We start from the raw sequence: 26,573 nt of genomic DNA on the forward strand, positions 1-26,573 counted from the left end.
AAATCTGTGCCCTGCGTCTCCCAGGTGCCGAATTTCAAAGCAGAAGCCGGCCCACGCCTGGGGAACGGGCTCCTTCTTGCTGTTTCTGGGGTACTTTTCCTGCCTGCAGGAGGGTAGGGGCATCCCGCTGCTGTCGCTGCCAGGTGCCCACGTGCAGCCGCGCATGCCGGTCCAGTCGCACTCCTGCCTGACCCGGGATCAGCCAGAAACTCTACTAAATTGCTGCATTTAAGCACCTGGGGCCAGGCACGGTGTCCCTGAGACATGGCTTGCCTCCTTGTTCAAGGCTTGGGATAATTAGCCCTCTTAAAGTAAAATCCTTGTATGGAAATAGGCTGTTCCCTCTATCAGGAGAAACTACAAGACTCGTAACCTTCTGTTTCTGCTAATGGGGAAATTAAAAATTGATAATCCCAGTTGGAGCTTCATTCAGCCTTCTAAAATGGCAAGTCTTTCAGGACAAAATGCTCAATAGATTCCCTAAACAATAATGCATTCAGGCCAAGGGCCTTGGAGAGAGGCGCTTTGCGTGGCCCCTCTGCCATTAAAGCACTTCATTCCCTTCCCATACGGAGCAGTGGCCGTCCCAGGTCCGTGCATTCCCTCCAAGGAAGTTAAGCTACCATGTAAAAAAAAAAAAACCAACAAAACAAAACCCAAACAAAATAAAATGCTGCTGGTTACATTTTTAAGGTGCCTCTTGAAGCCAAAGTACAATGCAGACTAAATTGGCTTGACAAAAGGCTGGCTGGAAGCTTTCAAACAGACAGGCTCCTGTGAAGGCATTTAATCTGGCATTAAAGCCCTGGCTGGTTTGAACCGCTACTTCCCTCTCAGATTTGAGCACCCCAGACCTCCAGATGCAGTAATGCAATTTTCTCCTGCGCTTGGCTGCTATTATGGGCCCAGCCGTGTGAATTACCCAGGGTAGTTAAGCTAAACTACCTGCTTTAATGAGACTCTGCATTCAGGAAGGGTTCAGAGCAGGTGTGTGTCACCCAGATGTCACTGGGGACTTCCCCATGGTTGGTGCTGGGGATGGAGCAGGTGAGCTCCCACCTTGGCCTTGCTCTTCAACCTTGGGTGCTGCAGTGAAGCGTTGCGGGGTAGAAGCAGCTCCTGGCTGGCAGGACCCCCCAGCCAGAGCCTGCTACCCCTGGTGGCAGCGTGCGGTGGACCTGTACCTCTGTACCCTCCTTTTGCCCCTAAAAACTCCTGGGGCTCTCACAAGGAAGGTCGCTGCCTGCGTGCGCCTACCTGACTTAACCTGCAATACTTCGTTATTCTCCCTCATTAAATTAAACTTGCAAAGAGGCGATGCGAAATGCAGCGCGTTCCCGTCCCCTGCCTGGCATCGGACGGGGCTCTCCCGGTTTGGTGTCTGGGTGTCACTCACCAGCGGGACCCCGAGAGTCAGCCCTGCCAAGGACACGGGGGTGACACGGGTGACGTCATCACGAAACTGGGGGGCTTGGATATCTCCGACACCCTGTTTTGTCCCTGCAGGTTCATTAGCGCCAGCAGCGGCTCGCTCTGACTCATCGCCGGGGCTGCGCACTAATTTCTCATTATTTACTCATTGGCAAAAGTGCTGCAGGAATGGGCTGTGCGGCTCCGGGAAAGGTCACGCTGCAGCTGAGGGAACCTTTATTTCTGGATGCTGTGGGAGCAGGCGTGTACCCAGCGTGGGTCTCGGGTCCTAGCTGGCCTTGCGGAGGTGACAAGGTGGGAGGGAAAAGCCCTCGCACCTCGGATGTGAATTGCCAGCTGATGGTAAACCTGGGCCACCGCGTCGTCGTTCTTTAAAGTGTCTCGTTCAGCGTGGAGCTGCACTTGAAAGCCAAGGATTTGATTTCAAAATAACCTGAGATCTGACGGCAGCGGTTCTCAAAATGCTTTCTTTAATGAAAAACACTTTAAATGGGTAGATTTGGGAGTTTCGGAAGCTCTTGCTGCTGCACACGTGCAGCTGTGTGTGTCTTCATTGTCCCAGATTTTTATGAGGATTGTCTCTGATTTCTGGGTCAGAGAATTAAGAGATTTGATGTTTATATTAAAAAAAACCCACACCAAACCACATATGCAAAGTTAAATCCAGTGCAAAACAAAGCAGACGTGTGGGGGTGAGGGGAAGAAGCTACTGAAGGACCGGAGAGTTTTAGATGGGCATAATGAGAAACTGCCTTTGACAACAGGTTTGTTCAGAGGGAAGTCCTGCCGTGATTGACGTGGAGTAAAGGCCGATGTTCACCAAGGAATGTGGTCTTCAGATGGGGCTCTGGCAGTTTGATTAGCCATGATGATTTAATAGAAAAGAACCCGATTAAATGTGAGGAATTTCCTGCATCAGAATAAACCACGTGCACAGAAAATCGTTCTTCCAAGAAGTCTGGAGATGATCTACAGCTCCTGGTGAGAACGGTCCGAACACGGTGACTTGGGAGGTGGCAGTATATTCAGGATTTTTTTAATACTATTTTTTCAAGAGGGAGTTTCTGCCTGTTGACTGTCAGTGGTCAGGCGGAGTTCTTCACACTGGCTGACATATTATTTCATCCTGACAATATTGATCTTTTGGGTGAATAAAAGCAATTTTACCTGTGTCAGAGGGTCCTTGCTTGAAGGTGCTGGACACGTTTGGATCATATCATCTTGTCATTTAACAAACCCCAGCTGGCATCTCCTGTGGTTCAGCTCCTGCCTGCTGAAGATCACCCGACAGCCCAGGTGCTGCCGTTACGTCCTGGATTTGCTCTGCAATTTGAGTGTGTCCTACATGGCCTGCTGCACATGTCCTTTAAGGATGCAGGACAGAAGGTTCCCTCATCCAAAATACAAGTGGGAGATAAGAGGTCTGGACTGCTTCATCCACAGGTTTGTCTTCATTTGCGGAGGTTGCCTGTCCTACGCCATGGTGGAAGCATTTCATCCCATTCAGCTTCCCCAGGGCTCCCATCCCAAACCACCCAACTCTGGATTTTTCCACTTCCCACCAAATGCCCCTTGCTGGAGATGGCAGACTGTCAAGAGATCAAAAGGAAACTTCACGGGTTGTTGCCAGACTTTGGGGATCTCACTGTCCAAGGCTTTTTTGAGGTTGAGGAAGCAGATCTGAGAGCGGTGTCAGGACCTAGTGAGCAGCTGAACCCTGAATGGGACAAAAAGACAGAAAAGACTGGTGTGTGAGGAAGGGGTTCCCATGGGATCCCTTTTGAGAGGAAAGCCTGGAAACACTCATCTGAGGAAGCGTGCCCTTGATTGGCAGCTGCAGACTTTCCAAAATGCTGTGAGTAGTAGGCTATACTGCTTGTTCTTGTTTGACTGTCTATAGTCAACCCTTCATGAAGATTTGCTTTTCTCGGTGAGATGTTGTCACATGCAGAAATACTACCGCTGACGCTGTGGCTGAAGTACATCTCAGGAGATGGATTTTTGTGTTTCCCTCAAAGTCGAAGCTGTGACTCCTGGTGCCCGGAGCTGCTGGGTGGCTCTGCCGGGCTCCTCCACAGCCACCATGGAGGCAGTGCCTTCTCAAAGGCCTGTAATTACTAAAAACTTGGAGGTCTGCTTGGCTGAAGGGTGTAACACAAGAAAATGCTCCTTTTGTCTTACTGTAGCTCCTGGGCAGTTCGGTTACAGGATCCCAGGGAAAGCACAAGGAACAAAACGGTATCATGACTGCTAAAGGCAATCCCACCATGACTCCAGATCTAATTACCTGTAAGCTCTGGAGCTGACGAATTCAGCCTTTGTGAAAGGGTGTCGGGTCTCATTTATCTCTGAGCAAGACAGAAACAAAGCACTCTCTCCTGTTTTTCTTGAGCCCACCATGTGGGATCTCCTCCAGAGATACTACATCCACTCAACGTTAGTTACGTCCTAGCTGGTGCTTGGTTGAGGCTGCGCCTTTGACAAGGCACGTGGTGGGGAGCATGGGGAGCTCCCACCAGCCCGTAGGCTTGTTCCCACCTTGTTACTTGTGTTTACTTTGTCGTTGCTGTTCCTTCTTCGTGCTCATAGTGTCCCTCCAGCACGACTGCCAACAGAAGGGCAGTCAGTGATGCTGCTCGAGAAGCATCTTTGCTCCTTTGATAAATTCTCTGCATTAAATTGGCTTTTATTTTCCTTGTTTGTTCTCCATTTTGTTGCTGCTTGGCAAATTCCCCGTTGCTGTGTACCAAGCCATGCTGTCTCTACCTTGCATCCTTCATGTCAGAGATGCATTTTTGTTGAAAAGCGAGAGGAAATTGGGTTCACAAAAGGGAAATCCCTCATAGACGCGCCTGTGAAATGGCAACATGTTTTATATAAAAGCACAGCTAAAGAGAGGTAGGTGGTTTGGGACTTTTGCCACATGTTGTTTACGCTGCAGAAATGCATCCTCCAGGTCTGATCAATGAGACTCCAAAATGAGGAATAATCTTGCATGGCCTCAGCCGGCACTAAAGTGTACAGCAATCCAGTTCTTCCTCCCGGGCTGGATGCATGTCATATTTCATGACAGAATGACAGCCCCGTCAGACAATCTGTTGCCGTTTTGGCATTTCTAATACACCTCGTGCTTTGGTACGCACTCACTCAGTGTCCAGCAAGATCAAGATAATCTAGAGGAAATCAGCTGTCATGCTCCAGGGTCCCACACGGGCGGTGAATGGGGCAACCGTGATTTGCGTAGTCTTCTACAAGCTCACCTGGGTTAAAAAACTTCCCTGAGAAGATATTAAAATTCTTTTTCTCTGCCTAAAACCCAGAGCACCAAGCGCCTGATCTGCCAGGCTCTGAGGCACGAGATGTAGTTGTGGACCGAGCAATCGGTCTCTGAAACTCACTGAAAGGTAACCTGAGCTCCGAGCACCGGGTCTCTAATAGTCAAAGACTTCCCTTCGTGAAGGGTGCCCAGTCTGGTCTGGTGTTGGGGGGCTTTCATAGACTCTCCTCCTTTGACCATCGCTGCAGCTCCCTGGGGTGCAGCTCAAGGGGCTCCACGTGAGAGGCGGTTGCTGGGTCAGCGCTTGGCAGCATTATGTATTTTGGCTCTTGAGAGCTGCTTTGTTCCCCATCAAACCGCGGCAGTGCAGAGGGTCGCGTAGTGGAGGAAGAAGTACTTGATGTATTTGCTCAGAGTTGCGGTATGAGTACGAATGCTGCTGCGTAGGCGCCGGTGACGGTTTGCGTGTGGTTACGCCGCACCTCAACAGGGTCCTGGCAGCGCTGAGTCCTGTCGCGGCTCGTGACATTGAAGAAGAGGAGAGCTTCTGGGAGCTGGACCTGCCCGGGCTGCAGCGGCGGGATGCAGCTCTCCCAGGTGATGCCCTGGAGTGACTTCTGCCTTCCTGACACTTACAGGTCTGCTGGCTGACCCCCGCGTTGGGGTAGGTGTGTGCCCTGTGGATCTGCTCTGCAGAGCCCGTCTGCTGAGCTGGGCCAGCTCTTTTCATCCACACTTCTGTTACTGGGGGGGTTTACTTTCACTGGTGTATCTCTTTCCAGCTAGGTCTTTCCCTGCATCAGGGTTTGCCAGGAGCCCAACAGTGCCCTGCGAACCAAGCCGTTTCCCCAGAGGGGCAGCTCCTGAGGGTTCAGTGGTCCCTGCCTGGGCTGTGCACGGGGATGCAGAGGTTGGAGGAGATAGGTGATGGTGGGTTCCCCTCCGCACCCAGCAGGGAAAGCCCATTCCCCTCCCCGCAGCCCCTCGGTGTTAGCAGAGCTATTCCAGAAAATCGTGTTTTTGAGCAAAAGGGGTTTCTTTCTGCAACAGCAAATGTCTTGGTGAGCCAGGGCTGCGGAACTGAGATCTCCCCCCTCCCAGCCTTTGCAGGGAGCTCTCCTGGGAGATGTACATCAACCGCTTTTCTTCTGCAGACAGAACCTCGCGGCGAGGTCCCATCCCTGAGCCTCTGGCGTGCCCCGGCTCCTGCCGCTGTAGGGCCCTGGGTGGTGGGAAGGGGCCCCGGCTCAGCCCCGGGGCCGGGTGGGTGCTGCTCTGGGACACCGCTGCGTCCCCGTCGGTGTCGTGCCGCTGCCCTCTTGTGGAAACCGGGAAAATATCCGAGAAAATACGTCGGTGCTGGGCTGGGTGCGGAGGTTGGAAACCCACCCGTGGGAGCGGGGTGGGGAGCTGGGCTCTCCCCCCGGGTCTGCGCCGTGCCCAGCCCTCCAGGCTGCTGCCCGAGTGCATTTTTTATGGCTGTTATTAATAGAGGGTGAGGGAAATGGTGTTAACTTAGCCTGGGAGGAAGGGGCTCCCAGCGTGCAAATCCTGCCCCTTGGTGCAGACCTTTGGTCACTAAATCCCCGCGTGGCGACAGTAGTCCGTGCTTTCAGCGGATAAAGTTTGCAAAGTGCCTTCTGCGCCTCCTTGCTCTTATTCTGCAGTAATTGCCCTCTACCTCGTAGCAAATACCTTTACCAACTGCTGCACAAACTTTGACTTTCTTCTTGAAATAGCGTACCGTGGCGCTGAGCCCGCCGGGTGTTTCCCGTAGCCGCAAAGCAGGCACAGACCCACCAGTCACCCATTTGCAGCATCTCTGCCGCTCCCCTTGGGAAGGCGTTACGCTGCTTCGGCCACCTCCTGAAAATGTCACCGGGTGAACGTGCCCACGGGACCGCAGTGCCAACGCGCTGGCTCTCGCCTTCGCAGCCCAGCACCACCCCTCCACCGCACTCGGGCAGCTCCGGCTGTAAAGGGTGATGGTTAGTAGCTGCCCGGGAGCAAACCCGCTGGTGCCAAGCATCTTCTGACCCCGCCAACCGTCTTGCTTCCAGGCCCCTTTGTAATAGCTGGCAGAAATCGTGCTATGCTGTGTAGGAAATGGCAGCCCAGCACCGTCGGTTTGTTTTCCATCCCCTGTTCTGGTTTCCCAGCCTTGCGGGACCCTGGTGAGCCATGTGCCCGTCTCCCACCTCCGCCGCGGGAACAGCTCGGGCAGTGGATCTAGCCCTGCTGCTTGGGAAGCCCCAGTCCCACAGCTTCCCTGAATTAAAGTTCTCCTTATCTTCTCTACATTTCCCTCCTATCTCATTTGTTAATAGCCTCCTCCTGAAAAAATGGCTTGTCTTAAATTTCTAAAGAATTCTACCTATTAAACCCAACCTGTCTCCTCCTGTGTTTCCCAGGCACTTGGCAGCCGCTCTTCTTTCCATGCTTTCCTGGAAAGCAGTGTCTACAAAAGCCCAGCCACGTTGGCGGAGGTCATCGGTGCCAGCCCGAGGCAGGGGCTGTGCATTGTTGGAGGTGAAAGGGAGCCAGGGTTGCGGGAGCTTTGTGTTGTATTCATCCGGAGTCCTTGGGGTGACTCACTGTCCCTCGTGCGTTGTGCCTGTTTGTGCAATCATAGATACTAATTTTTGCTTGTCTATTTAGAGGAATCAGTTCTCCAAGGGCAAGGACATCTGCTTTTTTGTAGCTCTGGGATCATCTCTCAGCCTCTAGGTTATCTACACCCATACCGTGTCTGAACCCTGACAGTCCTGAATTCATTTCCTTTTGGTGAGGAACAATATTGTATTTTTGATGCTGCGAACAGGGAATTCAGTCTTGGGAGCCAGACTTGTTCAGAGCCAGGTTTGAATGGGGACGAGGAGCTGAGCCCTTCTTCACGTGCTCAGAGAGGCTCAGATCTTATTCAGAGCCAAAAGATACAACTGCAGAAATTTAATTAACATTGCAAAACCCTTTAAAGCAGAGTTTCTGGCAAAATTGCCAGCTCCGCTGTGCAAGCGGCCTCCATAGGGAGCTGTCACAAATGAACAAATGTTTCTTTGCCCGGACAGTTGCGAGGACAAGAGGAAATCGATATGGCACGCTCTCCTCCACTGGGGTAGTCTTGAACCCTAAAGAGAAAACTAATTGGCAGCCAGCTCCCCAGCACATCACCTCGGGATACTCCAAAGAGCTGGAAGTTGCTGGGTAGCAGCTGGGAACAGGGCGATGTGCAGGCTTGGACCACCTGGGAAAGGGTGCAGGGTCTGGCCATCATCCGTGGGTGATGAACCGGGGCTGGTGCAGAGCAGGTCACCTCCCTTTGCAAATTAGACTTTTATGGTTTGTAGCAAAAAAAAAAAAAAGTGACCACCTGCAGCCATGACTGAGCCTGGAGAAATAGTAATAAAGGCAGTGGCAGGCAGAGTAAAATACACACCCAGTTGCTTCCTCCACGAGGATGGGGGGGTAGAGGGAATTGCTCTGTTGAGATAATCCCAGTACTTCAATTTTTCAAGGTCTTACAGGTCTCCCATCCACATTGTTCTGGAGGAGGAGCTTGTTCCTGGGGGGGCCTACACGCCATGGGAACAACATTGCTTTCTGCTGTGTTTGTGTCATCAAAGTCCAGACGGGACGTGCTCAAGCCATCCGAAAAGGAGGTGACCAGAACTGGCCCTTCTTTGGGGACTGCGCAGAAACAGGGGCGTTAGACTGAGGGATCACTGCCGGTTCCCAGCTGGCCTTACCTTCAAGGGGTATAAGGGCCTACTAGCCAGAAAAAGGGGAGATTCTGCTCCTCATTAAGAAGCACAAAGGAAATTAGTTGTTTCCACGGCATCAGAACAGCTGAAGGAAGCTGGTGGACTCCAGTCTCCCCAGGCCTGACTTGCTGGCACGTGGTGGGGCGGGAGGTAACCTCGGCAAGAGCAGCGACCGAAGCAGCTGCAAACAAATCCTTTAAGGACTCTCCTGACATAAATAAACATGGAAAATAAATGATGTCCCCGGCACTCTGCCCTCAGCTGATGGGAAACAAGCTGCATTAACATAGTAGTTCAATAACCTGAAAGAGCTTCAAAAGAGACCTGCTCGCCAGCCCCAGGAGAAGGGGGAGCGCTGCCTGTGAGCATGAAACGATTCGGTAAGAAAGTACTCGAGAATTGAATTATGAGTGATGATGGTTTTCCTAACGAGGAAGAGCAGAAAGGAGAGGAGGTGTCCGTAGCTGGTGGTGGATGTGCAAGGTGAGGGCAAGGGTGCCAGATTTGTACCCTGAACTTTGGAGCTGTGACCGGGGAAAGTCGCCTGGGTTTTCTGTCCGTCACACGAGTCGTAATCTTACTTTCTGCAGGGGAACATGCTGAGAGTTAAGATGAAGGTGCATGAAGTCTCCTGGGGGACTTAGTGATGTAAATCCCATCCCCAAAGGTGCAGAAGTAGGTGCCTAGGCGGAGGGGGCTGCCGGGGTGGCTGCCCCCGCCGTCGTGGGCGGCTGCCCCGGCTCTTTGTGGCACAGAAAACCTTGAACTTCACCCCCAGCCCACCCTGCTCCTTCCTGCTTCCCACCGCCTCAGCCCATCTCCTGCTTCATCCTTTAATGAGACAGGACGGGGCATTACCCCGGTATTCAGCGCTCCCTGAAAGCTTCTCTCTTATGGCAGCCTCTGGATGGATCAGAGGGGTTACTGCTTCTTTTATTCAGACTGTTGTATTTCTCCGGCTTCTCTAGAAAATTCCCTTTGTTCATTAAACGACCTGTCTGTTAGGGCCCAGATGGCTGCTTTTCTCTCAGCTTTAGAAATCGCCTGCTTAATTTCCCTGGTGCCCTGCCAGCCCTGCGCCAGGGAGGCTGCCGGGGAGGGGGAAGGAGAGAGCGCGGCGGCCAGCACGGCGTGCACCGACGTGCCGCAGCCGAGAGGCTCTTGCAGGGCTTCCCTGTCATTGTCCCTGCCCGCGGGGACAGCTCTGGGCAGGACGGGGAGGACCGAAAACTGCCACGGTCTGGTGGAGTGATGGCTGGAAGACCCTTGTCATCCGCTCAGGGTCTCCTGGTGATCCTGTCTCTCCCCCCTGCCCTACCAAAACAGCACCCAGGGGGGCTCGGTCCTGGTGCTCTCATCTCTGACAGCCTTTTCCTATTCCCATCCTTGTGCTAGTGCTGTTTCCTTGTGTTTTGAATTTAACTCTTAACGTTAACTCTTGATTTCGCTGCGCTGTGCTTGTGATGCCAGTGACCCATGCCTGTGGCAGGCGTTGGGTGCCCAAGGCATCCCTGGGCATCACCACCCGTGTGTGCCAGCGAAGGGCTGGCCACCCCAAAAAACCCACACCATCGGAGTTCAGGACAAGAAAATGGACCATTTTCTTGAAAGCGGTGCAAGCGTTTTAGGCGGCGGGGGGGGCGGGGTTGCTGCGACCCTGGCTGGGTTTTGGGGGATGAGGGGGGGGCTTTGCAGGAACCTGCCCTGCTGTGGATTCAGCAAGAAAGCCAGGCTGAGATTTTCCTCGGCGCTTGAGGGAAGGCGTGTTACAATCAGGCAAGGCCTAAATATTTTTTATGTACTGACTTTTAACGTGCAGCTCCATTCTAGAGAAAATGTTGTTTGGGAGGAGGGCCGCCGTGCGAAAGCAGCACTCCATCAAGGCAGCGCCCTGCCGCGGAGGCAACGCCGTGCGGCTTTGCTCACTCCTGCGTTTTGCAGCCCTTTCCACTCTCCTCCTACGGCCGCTTTCGCAGGAGCGGTTCCTCCAGGAAGGCAAGCCTGCAAAAGTTGGTTTGGTGACTCAACTGTCGCGCGCCTATGTTGATGTCTTAACTGCAGAAGGAGGCTCAGGACCCACTAAAAGAAATCGCATCTTCATTTCATCGCAGTTCTTTATTCCTTTGCTGCAGGTAGCATCGCAGATAAGCGGCCTCTTCGCTGAGGGGGTGGGGGTGGCTTTTATGGAATCGCCCTCTTGCTCGTTTTCACTGCCTCATTTCACTGACTCCCAGCACTGTGTTTTTTGAGCTTCCAGGTGCATGTTGCTGTTTTACGTAGGAAGACGAGTTTGGGCCTAAGATGGGTGAGGGATGCGCGTACTGCAAATGCATCCGGGGGTGCGATGTGCCACCAAGGTGCCGGACGCCGCTTCCCACCGGAGGAGGAGGTGGTGCGTGATCCTGCGGCCCCCCTCCAGGTCCCCCCCTCCGTGGCTGCCCTTCTTGGGGGTACCACCTCCCCTTTGCGTTTCAGATGTAATGCAGAAAATGCACCTTATCTTGAAGGCATCTTAATGCAGTCATGCTAAATTTAAAGCTCACCTTGGCAGGGCGGCCCAACACACGAGTTCGCTTGTTCATTTTGTGTCTCAGTATCCCTTGGTCACACCTGGGTTTGGATTAACCTCCTTCATCGCTCGCTGTACCCTTCGTGGCTGGTCCAGATATCTGTGCCATTTTTCCTAAGAGAGGAGAGGAGACCTCACTGACTTCCCCAAAAGGACCCTTGACAGTAACATTTCGTTGCCAGGTGATGGGTGCACTTAATTGAATTCCTTCCCCCCTTATTCTAAGGCAATTGCAGAGCAAAAGCCTCTCGTGAGAGCGCTTGGCCGCAGTGTGGGCTAGGCTCCGGCACGCTGCCGGGCCGTCTCCCTGCTGCCGGAGCTGCTAATTCGGGAGCTCGGGGGGCTGCCGGTCTCATGGCAGCACTGGAAAATAATTGCTGCCGTGGTTGAGTTATGGTGGGATGTTATCTGCAATGTATTAAATTATGTTACGTGCCTTAGTATATGCTCTTATTTAAGTATTTGTATAAATCCATCTGCGTGCCCTGGTGTTAGCTCTCATCTATCCCCACCCCACCTCCATGCTCACGAAGGGAGAAGCGTGGTTTTCACCTGACGGCTTCCCAGTTTTCGTTTTTGCTGAGCACACCCTCACCCTCATAAAACCAAACGCCGTGGGCTGGCCCAGCGGCGCCTGCGTGGCGAGGCAGCCGCAGCTCCGCACTGCCGGATCTCGGTAGCTGGGCAGGTTTTCTGGTAGGCAAAATTCAACCACTGCACAAACTAAATCTGCTTTCCTTCCTTCAAACATAAGGCTGGTGACTGGTGGCTTGCTCCTGCTCTGCTGTGTGTAGGAGGCAAGCAGCTTTCCCCGGAGGATGCCTATGCTCGATACAGTTCAGCACAACACTCCCTAAAGCCGTCCAAAAGGATGGGTAATGGGGTTTGCGTCGACCTTTCATGGATTTTAAGGAAGTCCTTTACCTGCTCAGGTCTTTGGCTTCCCACCCATTGTGATAAGCTTGCAGTAGTCTTCCACCTTGAGCAAAAGGCTTTGAAATCTTCTGGTTTTATAGACAAATGAGCACTGGGGGTTACTTCAGAAGGGATGCTGGAAGGCAGGCAGGTTTTCCTGGCGCGGCTCGATTTGCTGTGCCCATCAGCAAGGCAGGGGCAGAGCCGGGGGTGCCCGGACCAGTGGCCAAGCCTGTGCTGGGCAAACCTGGCTGTTGCCACCCGAAGCAGGGAGCTGACCTCGTCTCTGGCAGCAAAACCCCTGTCAGGTCTCCATTAACCAGCCATCACCAGCAATGTGACATTCCCGATAGGTGAGCAGCGAAACAGCTAATGACTTCTGCCGTTTGACAAATGTTTCCTGACACTGCTGGGGAGGTCATCGTATTTCCCCCGGAGCCATTTGTCTTCTCCTCCCGGCATGTTTGCATGCAGACCGCATCCTGCCTTCCCTGGCTTTGCACAGCAGCCGGCGCCTGGGAGATGCTGCCTGTCCCGGGGTGCTGGGGGCGAGGGAGGACTGAATTCGGCTCTGCGCACGCCATGTTTGACAGTGTTGAAAATCCCCTCCGAATGCAGGCAGCTGAGAGGTGGCGTCCGTGGGAGTGATGCCGCTGCCTGCGTCCTCAAAAACAACCCGCTGTGTCGGAGAAGAGCCCAGGGGTGGTGGGGCATAAGAGGAAACCCCCTTTGGTGCACACCCGGCTGCCCTCCTGCCATCGCTGGAAACTTCCACCCTTTTTCCCGAGTTGTTCCATGGGTCCAGCATCCTGGGTGACGCATCTGGCAGCTCCCATAGGTTGAAGCAGCCGTTGTTCAAGCCCCCTCTGTGCAGTGGGGGGCCGTGCCCCTCCCTTTGCGCCCTCAATACACGGCAGCCGCTCTGCCACACTGAATAATTTACAAAATAGCTGCCTGGCTTTGAGGAGCTGCTGCTGCCCACTGCACCCGTGCCGGGCTGGCTGGTATGGGTCCTACAGGACAGGGCACGTGCTGGGAGGTTTTCACCCACTACTGATGGTAGGGCAGGAGGACAGGCAGCAAGCCAGCAGCCCAGGCAGGTCGGCACCAGGAAATCAAAGTCACCCTGCGCCTGGGGGACGAGCCAGGGCTGGGACCTGCTGCTGCTCCCGAGAGCACCTGAACTGCCCGGGTGGGAGCCGGCACCGCTGGGGTTTTGCCAGTGTGAGCTCGGGGCTCAGCTGCTTGGCATGGGTCCCCCGTCCTGAGCAAAACCTCAGCTTTGAGGTAAAGCATCCAGAGCTGCTGCACGGTGGCACGCAGGAGAATTATCTTTCCAAGCGCTCCTGGTGACCATCACCGGCGTGCTGCCGCCCATCTGCCCATACGCAGAGCCTGATGGAGGGTGGCAGCTGGAGAAATTTGCACAGACGCAAAAATCCAGATCCAGCGAGCTAACACCAGCACAACACGACTTTGCTCTGCTGTTGTCCCCCAGCCCGAGCCAGTGACCTGCACTGGAAGGAGCATTCGGCATGCGATGCCGTGTCCGCCGGTCACTGCACAGCACGCTGCACTTCACGTCGGACGTGTCTTTAGCAAAAGATGGAAACTGTGGCAAGCTCCAGGCAGTTTTGCCTGGGAATCAATATTTTTGGCCTCGTTCTTGGTTAAAACACTAACTTCAGCCATTTAAAACAAAGAAAAACAAGGCAATAAACAAAAGTCTCCAAGCAACTGAATAGCAAGACCTCGCAAACGAGATCAAGTAAGACAGAGGAGTCTGGAATTTTAACATTGGAGGAAATGCCTTTTCCTGGATTTATTTCCCCTTGAAAGGGAGAAGCTGCTTCCAGCCAGCTTGGGGGCTCCTTTCCTGGGCAGGGGACCCTGCGGTGCCAGTACCTGTGCAGAGGGCAGCCGGGAAAGGCAGGAGGTAGCCAAAGCATCCAGGAAGCGGGAAGGAAGGGCTGGATCTGGCCACGCGTCAGAAGAGGCAGCGCTGGGTGAGTGCAGAGCCCGAAGACATCGCTCCCGGTTTCCCTGGGCGTCACCACCGAAGGAGCGGAGCATGGTGATGCCAAAAAGGCGAGTCAAGGTGGAAGTCTCGCAAGACTGAGATGCTCTGCTAGGGAGAGCATCACCGCGCAGGAGGCCGGGGTGTGTTGGAAACCATTCCCTTTATTATTATTTTTTTTTTCTCTCCTCACTGTGCCGTGAGATGGTTGGGCTTTTTCCAAATCGCTCCCATGCAGGTGGAGAGCTGGGGGGGCTGCGTTTCACATTTCATAATCCGTGTGACTTGATTAATTCGACCGTATGTTAAAACCTCATGAAATTGGTGATTTTTGCTGAGGTTTAAAATAGATTATATCCATCTCCTAACGTCAGTTTTGCAAATAACCACTTGGCGGCTTCTTAAAATGTTAAAGATAGGGGATAGGCTGCACACTGCCAAGGAGAAGGCATATTTAAAAGAGATAATATGTCTTCTGTGTGAGCTCAAATGGGGAAATAGATGTTTGTGAAGCTCTTTAAAGCATGGTTATGTCAAGAGCAAGAAGATCACATTTGTTTTTCATTTGTATGCAAGGTGAAGAAAGGACAAGCAATTTTTTTTCTTCTCCGAACTCTTACAGTCTTCCACCGTAGAAATTGGTGATAATTGCTGCAAAATGACCCAACTGGGTCAAGGTATAATTTTGAACCTTGAATATCTTTCTTTTCGCAAGAAATTCGAATTATTTGACTTTGACACCTTGGCAACCCATCACTGGAACAAATAGAAATATGGAGAGCGGATGCCAGCTGCAAAGCAGCATCGATCCGGGCTGTGTGCGGCTCTGGGAAAGGCCAGCTGCTGCCTTTCCCGACACCCAAGAGCCTTTTCCATCGATTCACCTCTGTTTTGGGTAATTGGCTTTAGCACATCAGGCTGGGAAGTGCTTTAGAAGCTGCTTTTTTTTTTTTTCTCCTTCTTTCTGGAAGATTTTCTTAGTTCTGGACAAAGAAAGGATAAGTTTTGAGTTGCAAGGTGAGGATGAACTTGGAAGAGCAGGGTGAGGGTCCTCAGGATGCACTTGTATGCGGGAGCGGGATGTGGCTCAGCAGCCTGCTGACCCTGCCACCGGATCCGGCCGCAGCCATGGGGTTGGTGCGGCATGCCGTGGAGCAGGATGAGTTTTCACCTTCTGCGTGTGCACTGCCTCATGTAGGACACAACCTCACGTCCCCGCTCACAAACACTGCTCTGCCGACCGCCTCCCTGGGACAGAGGAAACTCCTGTTTAATTACCATGGCTTTGATTTTGACAGCACAAATTTCCCTTGCTGCCTTCTGAACCTTCAAGGTCTCCTGCAAGCAAAGATAAAGCCCCTTTGCAAAGGCTGTTTGTTCCCGGGAGGGTCCCGGCGCTCCCATGCCGGATGAAAGCATGGGGAGGAGCAGAGGGTGACGCATGCCACGGCCGTGGGACCTTCATCTGACGGTCTCGGAGGGCTACAAAAACGGGAGTTAATCCAGCCTGCAGTAACGCCTTGTAGTCATGCATAAATGGGGCTGGAGAGATGGGGGCCGTGGTTTGGGACGTGCTTGGCGAGTGGCCGACCCTTTGGTTTTTGGGAATGGGGGCGGGAAGGAGCCAGCGGGTGGGGGCAGAGCCTGCCCAGCCCTGCCCGCAGCAGGCAGGAGCCTGCCTGCACGATGCTGGATCGGGCCCTTCGCGGAGTGGGGTGGCACAGGCAGTGCCGGGGGCGACCCAGAGCATCCCCCTTAATGACATTAGCAAATGCACTGGGTTTGTCTGTGGGAGGCATTTGGAGGAAGCTCATCATCCCGGTGGGCATTCAGATGAAGCGCTGCCTGCACTTCGTTTGACACCATCAGCTGCAAATGTTTTGCCACTGTGTAGTTGCACCAATTTAGACTGTTGTCAGCACCCAAAATCACTCTCAGTTTAATGCCAGCTGTGGTTTCGTTAGCGTTACTGGCAAAATCTGATGTTACCTTGGAGTATGTCTTAATTTCCCATCTCACTGTAGAGCAGAATGCGCAGTGCCCATGCTGCCTTCCACGTAGCGCACGCAGGATTTGAAAGCCCGGAGTGCAATCCCACAGCACACGGATGGACTCGCCTCCCCTTTGTGGTGCAACAGAGTTGTCTCCTTAGCAGCTACTCTTACATCTCCCACTTACTTGAGCTGAAGATGTAACACAGGTCCCCCATGGGAAGGGTTGGTGGACGCAGGGGCTCGGGGGAGCTCATTGCATCTCTCCCCTTCCACTGAGTAATGCAAAAATAATCCGGTTAAGGAGGTCTTGCCTCAGTCGTGGGGAAGCAAAAGGGTACTCTGGGATGGCAGTCAGACTGATCCAATTTGGTAGCTTAAAAGCACTGATTCAGCAATCAGTAAAATAAGCACATGTGTACTCTCTTCAAGAACAATTAGTTTATTCACATGCCTAAAACTTAAGCACCTGCTTATTTCCCATTGACCTTATTGGGTCTTAAACACAAATGCTCACTGTAGCAGGACCAAGAGAAAGAGAGAGGGAGAGAGAACGTGCTCCCGTCTCCAGATATCTATTGTTTTAACCTATACATTTTTAATACAGCTTCACTGGGGGAATAAATGCAATGAAGAAATGTAAGGTAAAAGCCTGGCTGTGCGGATGCCTGTGGTGAAAGTCATCTTAGTTCCGTTTGGGTGAAGATTGCATGTGTGGATTCATCTTTCATTTTATTGGAAGGAAAAAGGGAGGTGGGTACATGAAAAACGAAGGTGTTGTGCTGCATATCTTGTCTAATTAGAAAAGGTGACAAACGTGATTAGAAAAATCTATTTATTAAGCAAATGCTGATTGTGGACTAGGATAAGTAGCGGTGTTTCCTCCTGGTGCAGCTGGGAGGTGAGGGTCTCGCTTTGGCTCTCCTGGGTTTATTTTGCAGGCACGCTGGTGCTCAGCAGCTGCTATCAGTCCTCAAGACCTTCTTCATTGCTCCATGTGGTTTGACATGCTGTAATGACTCTTCTCCGTTCTAAATGTGGTGTCGTGGTGCCAAAAGACATTGGTAGGGGAATGTTCCTGCCCAGCCCAATCTGTGTAGCTGGCTATGGGTCTCCAGGGCAGAGAGGACCGTGCAGCTGAAGGTTTCTTTTCTTTCTCTCTGTGCAGCTCTCATGCTGGTGTTGCAAACTCACTGGCAGGCTCTCCTGCCTTGGTGCATGCCAAAGGCCTCTCTTGTATATTGATGATTACCAAGAGATGCTCTTCTCACACAAGCTCCTCAGCTACAGCTTCTAAATGAGCATATGGAGCTTGGAGGGGCCATATATTGCTACCTTCTGGGTACTCCGGTACGACATTAAAGTGTCAGACGCTAAGAGAGTTTCCAGTACTCTCATTGCAGGATTGCTGCTTTTGGAGGAACTGGTGCCTCATTGTATATTAAATTATTTATAAGTAGTTTTGTTGGTGGCTGGATTTGAGAATTTAAATGTATATGTGAAATAAAGGTTTTCAATAATGAAATAAGGTAACAAAAAGATAAAGCCATTATATGCATAATTAAAATGATGCATAACTACATGTTCTTTATATAGCTGCTTCAGCATCTCAACTAGCTTATTAGGCTGAGTAATCAGCCCCTGAAGCCTCTCCCAGGCCGGGTTTGCCTCCTGCCGTTGCTAAAGATGCTGCAGAGCCGCCTGGAGCGGGGCCCTGGCCAGTCCCTCGGGACAGTGGTCCTGCCTCCCCCCTTCTCCCCTCGTTTCTGGGCTTGGAGAGTGGGACAACATATGTCAAGGCAGAAAGGCAAAGTCTTAAAACAGCTTAATGATTTTTTTTTTTTATTGTATCCCTTCATTCATCGTATTCCTGGTTTCAAGGTGCTCGCAGCCCTCTGAGGGTGCGCTGGGGGAGTTTCATCAATCCCCTTATGAGAAGCAGTAAATATTTCCTCCTTGTCTATTAACTAATCTATTTCTTGGCACGGTGTAGAGATCGGACACGGTACTGCGGCGTGCCAGACTGGGAATGCTTCCCTTAGAATAGGCAGCTCTCCCTGCAGGCACGTAGCGTGCAGCAGGCTGATGGGCAGGGATGGAGGTGGCTGTTGGGCAAAGCTGAACCAAAACCTCCTTAAACGCTATCCTGCAGCTTCCTATGTCGGTAATGGAAAACACAACATCCTGCTACCGTGGGGCAGATTGCCTGCGACGGGTGCTGGCTGTGGGCTCACGGCCCCACAGGCGTCTTGCTTGGGCAGAGAGCCCCAGGGAGCGTCTGGCTGCGTTGGACCTGCTCGGTCCCTCTAACCAAGGGGACGGGGCGGGGCAGCGTCGGAGGATGTCACTTTGGTTTTCCTAGGGCTGTCCTGGAGAATCCCGGTTAAAAAAGCCACAAAATGAGCTTGAATAATGGCATACTCAGCCAGCTCTTTAATTTAAAAGAAGTGTTTTTCACCACTTCTCTAGCTGGTCCCAGCTGGAGCCCGCACTGTGGTAAGCGCGCAAATGAAAAGAAATATAGTCTTCTGCAAACTTTTTGTTTTCCCTTGAAGCCCCAAGCCCCTACAGCAGCCAGACCCCGTGCAGGGCTGTGCTTCTACTTCCCAGTACCTTAAGCAACATGAAAGACGTCACTTCTGAGCCCCTGAGTTCAGAGAGAATAATTTAAGCTTCTTTAACCTTTCCTTACACGATCCGTTTCAAATGGAGCCTTGCTGTAAAGTCTACCCTTATGTAACATTAAAATGCACTTTGAGCTCAGGGGGAAGCTCCCGTCCCCGGCTGCTCCCCGTTTACCCGCCGCCTCTTATTCCCCCCAGCTTCGCCTGCCCAAGCGGCAGGGGATTTTGGCTTTGCCTCTGCTGTCCTGATGTCCCCGGTGTTGGGATGGCTAGGAGCTGCTGGGGCTGTGCGTGGGGAGCCAGCGGAGCCCCCAGCAGCAAAGAGAGGAGGGAGCAGCATGCTGAGATGATTTTTCTTGCTCTCCAGGTCAAGTACATCTCGAATTTACTCTGCTTATAGTTGTTCAACTGAAGTTTTCTTACCCAAAGAGCTTGCTTCCTTTCTCCTAATAGTTTCGGTTTGCTGTGTGTTGGTGGATTTATCGTTGGAAATGCTTTGGTGGCAGGTTCCTCAAGATGGCAGGGTTCATCTCCGATGCTTTGGGTGCAGGCAGGAGGATAGGTGCGGTGGGTGCAAAGGCAGTGGGGCAGGGAGCCGCGTGCCTGTCCCTTAGTACCTAACCCCCAAGGGGGGGAATCGTGATGGGTTTGTGGGCAGCATCACTCTGGACTGCTCGGCAAGACAGGTGGGGGATGCTGCACGTGGGGCATCGACGGTGGTGGGGAATAACTGCACAAACGTGCCATGGGGAAGCCGCCTGCCTCTTGCAATGCACCCGCTGCCTGCCTGCCACAGGCTTTGGGGGGTCTGGGGGCAGCAGAAGGTGGTGGGTCGTGCGTATTCAGCCTTGGCAGCATCCGTGGAGGGTCAGACTTCTCCCAGCACCGGTTCCTTCTTGAACCTGCCTTTGCTTTAGAAATCCCTGTAACGCAGCTCACTGCTACGGTTTTCTATTTAGCCAGATCTTCATCAGGGTCTGTCTTATTTCTGCTCGTGGCTGACGCTTGCCTGCTCTTGCCAAGCAGTCTGTGATGTTCTTTATCAGGGTGTGCAATGCTTTCTTCTTGCCCTCTCCTCACATTTCCTAACACGCCTTGCATGCTGCTTTTTCATATACCAGCCTTTGTGGGGGGTGACCCGGTGGACCCTGCCCATCCCAGCACCCCACTGAGCGGGTCCCCAAGCCGTCTTATCTGTCACTCACGCCCTGAGAGCTGGGAAGCTGCTTTAATGCTTTTTGTAGCACAACACAAGCGTACAATGTACTCACTTAAACATGGAGCGAACAAAAAGTCCATTAAAATGGGCCTTGCTGAGCTGGTAGGCCGAGGTTACTGTGGGCGTCCGCCTGCCACTGCCTTTGTGGTTGTGGCTTTTAGTCAGATTAAATTGTGTGAGAGCAATCTGAATATATTTTCTTCTGTTCTTCCCTCTCCATCCATCCATCAGAGGATGCCTTTCGCCACTTGTTTGCACCGGGTGGGAGTATAAACTGTGGCCGTGGTTGAGACTGGGTCTCACTGGAGCGATGGGTAATGGAGGAGGAAAGAGACTTCTCGGACCTCCCTGCCCGGGTGATCAGATGTGGGGGAGAAATCCTGGCTCCTTTTGAGCTGTGGGAGTCTCGCCCTGGTTTCAGAGGAGCTGAGATTTCACCCTTCCTTAGCCTGCCGTGTTCCTCCCAAAACCTGCCAGCCCATGAAGTGGCAAACTGGGAGCAAAGTGAGATAAGGTTTTGCGGTAGTGGCAGTGCTGGATTGCACTCGGTGCTGGTCCTCCAGAGAAAGGCACTATGAAGTGCCTTTGGAATGAGAGAGCCATGGAAGAGCCACTATAAAGAGCCATGGAATTGAGAGAAAAATACCATCTTTTAACTTTCGCTGTCCTTGCCCTGACGAAGAGTTGGTTTTCAGCTGCCCCTCTGCAGGGACGAGCGGGGAGGAGCGCCCAGTGCGGGGCCCGGCTGCTGCCCGCCGGGTGCAGTGCTCCTTCCCACCCATCCAGCAAGCTCAACTGATCCGATATATTTGGGGTCCTGTTTGATTCTTTAGCCTCTCCACCCTATTAATTAGCAATTTTATTTTTTTTTTCCCCCCAAGTCGGTCACAGAGAAACTGTCTCCTCCGTGTTTTCACGTCATGTTTTCTCCCTGCTTTCCTCTGGAGCTCTGGCATAAGCTCCGTGCCGGCGGCTTTCCCTCTTTATTTGGGTGGTTTGGGGAAAGAAATGTGTCTTTCCATGCAGCATACGGCTGGGCTCGTGCATGCAACGTATCAGCCCAGCGGTCAAGGGAGGATTGGCTTGATGGCGAAGGACGCTGGGTCAGGCTGGGCAGGGTCCTGGCGCGCTGGTGGGAGCACAGGTCTCGCTGCTCCATCTCCGAGCCCATCCCATGAAGGGCAAATGTGCCGTCGGCTCCTACCAGCCCTGTCTCTAACAGCATATGAAATGCTGCTTCTGAAAGGAAAAATTCCTTCCTGGCTGTTGTCAGTAATTAAGGTCTGATATATATGAACTGATTTGATTTCTTTCTTTTTTTCCCCCCATGCCATTATCTGGCTTTGTATAGCTTGAAATATTCCTGATGGTCATAAAATTATCTTGGCCTTTTTAAAAGTCAATACTTGCTACTTAGTAAAACCATGAGCCTACAAGCTGGAAAAGATTCAAGTCTTGCTAGCTTAGCTAAAAGGCATTAATTCACAGAATATATACATAACAATGCTGTCCTGACCTGTGGCGAGCCCTGCCTGCGAGACTTCTTCCCTTGTCTATAAGATGGACTTTGGTTTGAAAGCTCAGCCTGATGGATAGGTTGTCCAAAGCCAAGCGAGGTCATTGTATCAAAGCAAGAAAAGAGACAGATCAAAATTAAGTGTCAGGATGACTGAGATCAGTACAGGCTGGGTGAAGCCGCCCCTCTCCAGGTTGTCTGTCTAAAAGCAGCGGCAGAGGAAGGGGCTCTGATATCTGGTTTTGGCTGCCGTGGAGTAACTTTACTTTTGCAGCAGGTCAGTTGTTTCTTCTCCTGTCTTTGTTTTGTTCCCGCTGTATTTCATTAGTGGTGGAGCCTCGTGCCGCGTGTGGCAGGGCTAAGCCGGGGGAGGAAGGAGAAGCCGAAGATAGGGCAGACGCCCTTGTTATTTTTAATTGTACGTGCAGGGGAAGGGGAGACACGCACCGCCTGAATGTCTTTGCGACAGCAAGTAATACTCGTCCTGCCAAGCACCTACCACTTCTAAGCACCTTGCTACCCTCTGTGTTAATTGCAGCGTGGCTGATGATGATGAAGTCATTTGCACTCCACGGCACAGTTGCGTGGACCTTCCCTGGTGTTCCCTTGGTGGGCCGAGCGCTCCCCCGTTGGACCAGGAACGGTTTCTGAGGGATTCCCGGCTCCACCTCGGGGCTCACCCGGGGCACGCTGGCTGCTCACCCAGACTGATCCCAGCCCAGCAGCCGGGCTTCCCCCCTCGCTGGAGGGTGATGGAGCCTGGAGTATTGAGGAAATAAGACACAGCGGCTGGGAGTAAGCGGGGAGCCGTGCTGCGGGCAGCCGTGCTGCGGGCCAAGCATTGCGCCGTGCTCGGGCACCTCCAAGAGATGTGCGGTGAAGGTTTCCGCTGGCTTTGTTGCCCTCCTCGTCAGGCTGGGCTGGCATTTGTGTCCCCCCCCGCCCTGGCTGTGACGTCCCCATGTCTGTGGGGAATCGAGCAACGGAGCCCTCGATGGCAAAATCCGATCGACTTTCCCCACCCTGGAGTCTCACTTCATTGGGAGCACAAACGCTTTTATTTGGGGATCCTCAGGGAGCCCCGTGTGCCTCAGTTTCTCGCCCTCCTCGTCAGGCTGGGCTGGCATTTGTGTCCCCCCCCGCCCTGGCTGTGACGTCCCCATGTCTGTGGGGAATCGAGCAACGGAGCCCTCGATGGCAAAATCCGATCGACTTTCCCCACCCTGGAGTCTCACTTCATTGGGAGCACAAACGCTTTTATTTGGGGATCCTCAGGGAGCCCCGTGTGCCTCAGTTTCTCTGCTCACAGCCACTTACCGGGCCAGGCCACGGCCACCGAGCCATGCTAACGGCTTGTTTGCAAAGCAGAAAGGAGAGGGGAAAGATGACAAAAGGTATTCATTTAAGGAAAAAAAGGAGGAAAGAAAAAGGAAAGGCTCTTGCAAATTCCTCGCTCTTCCCACACAGCCAGCTCTGACATAACCTCATCGAATGCAGGCACTCGGCTGCATCCCTGTCCACAAAAACCTAGTTTCTTGCTGAAAACTTGCAGGACACTCACATGTAAACCCATCGCTTTTCCCAAGGGCCTTATAAATGGTGGCATTAAATACAGAAGAGGGAGCAAAACAAAGGCTACGAGGGGTTCGTTAACCATTATGGCCTGATACGCGCTGGTGGGGAGCCAGCTGACAGCATTGCTGCCACGCACCTCCCCAGCAATGCTCCGTCAGTTGCAAGTACTTCCCAAAAGATAAAAAAAAAAAAAAAAATGTTTATAAAAGCCAGGTTTTTCAACAAAAACATTGTTTTGTTTTTAACCTGAGGCTTTAACCAGGAAAAAAGGCTAGACAATAACGCATAACGTAAAGTGCTGCTAGGAATAATTGCTCAGAGGTGTTGAGGTTTGGTGGCCGGGGCATCTGCCGGGGGGGCGGGGGACGCGGTTGTGCTCCCCGCGGTGTGACCTCCAGCCCACACCTCCTCCTCCCCGTTTCCCTTTTGCCGTTTCTCTTGCCGACATGGAGTGGTCTCTCTGGGGGAAGGACGGGCTCTGCCTGTCTGCGTGAAGCCTCTGTGCACCCCTGCAGGACAGCGGCCTCAGAGCCAGAGGTGCTATCGCTCATGGAAAGGCACTGAGGATTATTATTTGTACCGTTGCTAGAAGAACGTTAATTTTGGTGCTGCTAGATTAAGCAATGAAATAAATATGTGATGGGCAATCAGTGTGAAAGCTTAAATTTGCATTAACTTAGGGGGCTACATTTTTATTTCTTTGGTTATTTTACCAAGAACAAGATTAACTCGGTTTAATACCTTGATTGCTGAAATTGGCCTAATTATGCTTTGAAAGTCTCATCCCTTTGAGGAAGGGGCTGTGTCCTACCTCTGCTGCTGTGGTTTTGCTCGGGGACAGCTGTCTGCTGAAGTGGGTTAATTGCACAAGCAGCAGCAGATCTGCTTGCACTGAGATGTCTGTGACCTTGCTGTGGAAGAAAATGAAGAATAATGTTTACACTCATGGCTGTGGCATGTAGAAAAAGGAAAAAAAAAAAAACCCTGAACAAAACAAAGCTAGTTTATTATCACAGCTAGGTGGGTCTCAGCATTGAACCTGCTCAAAGCTGTTTGAAAGCTCTCTGTGTTCTGCAGGCTAGATGTACCCCAAAACATCTTCTAAAAGGCAGGGCTGGAGCTGTAGAAAGTTGCAGGTGTCTGGAAAGGTCAAATTGTCTCGTTCCCTGTGTTAAAGAGGGAATAACACCTATTCACGGATATTTTTATAGCTCTCCTGTGCTCGCTGCAGTTTGAGCACAGCAGCGTTCTTCCTTTCCCAAGCAAAGCAGGAAGAATTGACATGTTGATAAGGAGGAACAAGGATTCACCCTGCTCTTTATGAAACAGAAACTCATCACCTGCGTTTCTGAGCAACCTCGTTGCGTGGTCAAGGCAAAAGCCGAAGCAACGCAGTCAGCAGAACCTGGTGCTTTGCCTTAGTCCCTCCAAGGACATACATGTCCTATCTTCTTCAACCCCTCTGGTAGGTTTTGTTGGCCTTTGTCGGCCATCACTGCTCCGCGTCCTTGAGCACCAGGGTGCTGCAGACGTGGCTGTGCGCAGCTGCCTTCTCCCCGTGGGAAGGCGTTTGGCTCCTTCTGGGGTACTGCCTAGCTTTGTGAGCTTTGGACATAGATGTGTCGGCAAACTGTGGGCAGTTTGTCTAGTCCAGCTGGCAGTACCTATATGTACTCTGCAGTTGCAGGATGAGACCTTTTTGCACAAGGTTCAGAATGAGATCGTTCTCATGGTATTTAGGGCGGGAGACAGCAGGCCTGGACGGTTGGCGTCCATGTAGTTAACAAATGGTACTTGATATATAAGGCCGAAGAGAGCGGCAGCCCGCTCAGCGTGCCGGGGCACGTCTCTGCTCCTGATGAAGAGCTGTCCTGGTGTTGCAAGGAGAGCGACTCTGCTCGTGACGTGATACAGATGGTCACTCTGACATTTTCAATCAAATGCATTGACGGGGCTTGTGTCGTGAAGCTGAAGGAGTCAAAATATATGGGCCTTTAAAAAAAAAAAAAAAAAAAAAGGCAAAACAAACCTGGTGTGATTAAATGTATCCAATTTACCAGATGGGTTTTCTGCTCTGCTGTGCTGGATGGTCTGTTCCAGGAGTTTCTCTGCATTTCATATTCTGCTTATGTAGGAATGTGAGACGTCTCCATTTAATGAGTTTGATTGGTATCAAAAGTTAGTCTGCGTAGTTCCTGCCGTAATAGGTCTCAGGAAGGGGCCAGGGGATGAATTTCTGCATAAATCTTGTGAGCACAGAGCTGCAGCTGCCCGTAACGGGAGCCATCTACCTCGTCCTGCCATCACCACCAACACCCACAGCCCTCACAGAGGGGAAACATACTTTTAGCAAAGATTCAACGTGATAAAAATGGCAATTTTCCTTTATTGCTTATGCTGTAGGGGTTATGGTGCGAGAGGCAAACGAAGCCTCGAGGGCAGGGAAGTGTGGCTGAGGGCTAAGGAGACCAGCAGTAGCTGGGGCGGTTAGATGGGATCCTTTTACCTGGGTCTCGGCATGGGGTACATGGCTGGGAAGCTGAAACCCTTTAATCTCAATATCTGTCTGCACTGCAAATAGATCTAATAGGTATATAAAAGTCTGCCTGTTTACGCATAGAAAGGTGAAGGATGCCTCCAGCTGTGTCAGGATGTATCAACACTATAGAGAGGCCACAGAAGATTGGGGATATTTTCCCATTAGAGCTCTTTCAAATATGTAAGTTTTATAATCTTTTTATTTCATCATTTGCCACCCAGTGGGGGAGAATTGCTCTTTGTGCATAAATGTGCCTGTTGCCAGCCGTGCTGGGAAGGGGTTGTGCGGAGATGCAGGCTGGAGGGCGGTGGGGAGAGCGGGCTCCTTTATCGCAAGCCCAGAGCAGCTTTTGATGTGTAAAATCACAGGCACTGGCTTTAATTTGCACATCCCACGTTGGTGCAATCAGGACCGCAGCGAGTGATGAGACACTGTTGTAATTAAGATCAGCCTCGGATCCGAGGTGCTGCGTGCGGCTGCGGTCATGCAGATGGCCATCGCGTTGGGAAAAGGCTCGTCCCTGCCTAACGACTTCAGGGCGCTGCTGCCCCCCGCCCGTCCAAGCCCACGTGAAAAATAATACAGGTTTTCGAGGTCTGCAGGCTGGTGAGGAGAAGACAGCAGCAGCGGGGTGACCCGTTGGCCATGGGCACGTGGCACCAAGCCGCCCGGCAGAAACCTGGGGTTGGGATGCCTGGCAGGTGCCCCAGGGATACTGGTGCCCCCGGGGGACCGGCCGCCTGAAGGGGTTATTTGAAGCTGCGTGGGGTTATGTCAGGACAGTCCGTCCTTCGTTGCGTGGCTGCCCAGTCCCCTGTCCCTTCAAATAGGCATGAGTCACAACAACAATGCTTTGTACCCGTGTTCTTCAAGGGAATGTTAAGAGTCACCCAAATATTATTTATTATCTGCAGCCTTGCGCATAAAGCATCACCTCTGACCAAGTGACTGCCGCGCTGCCGGTGCCATCAGTCACTGCAGGCACCTCCAAGGCTTCTTGCTGCTCCCAGTCAGAGCCGGCAACGAGGACTCCTAGTTAGGGACATGCCTGTTCACAGGTGATGCTCAGCCAAGACTGGTGTCCCCCCCCCCCCCCAAACCCCGGGTTTGGGGGCACACGGGCAGAGGGGGGGGGCGTT

At 52.3% G+C, this 26,573-nt stretch overlaps 1 protein-coding gene across 1 annotated transcript in view; it reads left to right on the plus strand.

Moving 5' to 3' along the window:
* The first annotated feature begins 1,038 nt into the window (after window positions 1-1,038).
* Window positions 1,039-26,573, plus strand: part of MMP17 (matrix metallopeptidase 17 (membrane-inserted)) — a 62,357-nt gene continuing 36,822 nt past the window's right edge. The window contains exon 1 of the mRNA XM_009318651.1: window positions 1,039-1,047. Within this exon, the coding sequence (XP_009316926.1) occupies window positions 1,039-1,047 (9 nt within the window). The remainder of the gene's footprint in view (window positions 1,048-26,573) is intronic.

This window comes from Pygoscelis adeliae, unplaced genomic scaffold (assembly GCF_000699105.1).
Source record: "Pygoscelis adeliae isolate BGI_AS28 unplaced genomic scaffold, ASM69910v1 Scaffold410, whole genome shotgun sequence".
Taxonomy (NCBI): Eukaryota; Metazoa; Chordata; class Aves; order Sphenisciformes; family Spheniscidae; genus Pygoscelis; species Pygoscelis adeliae.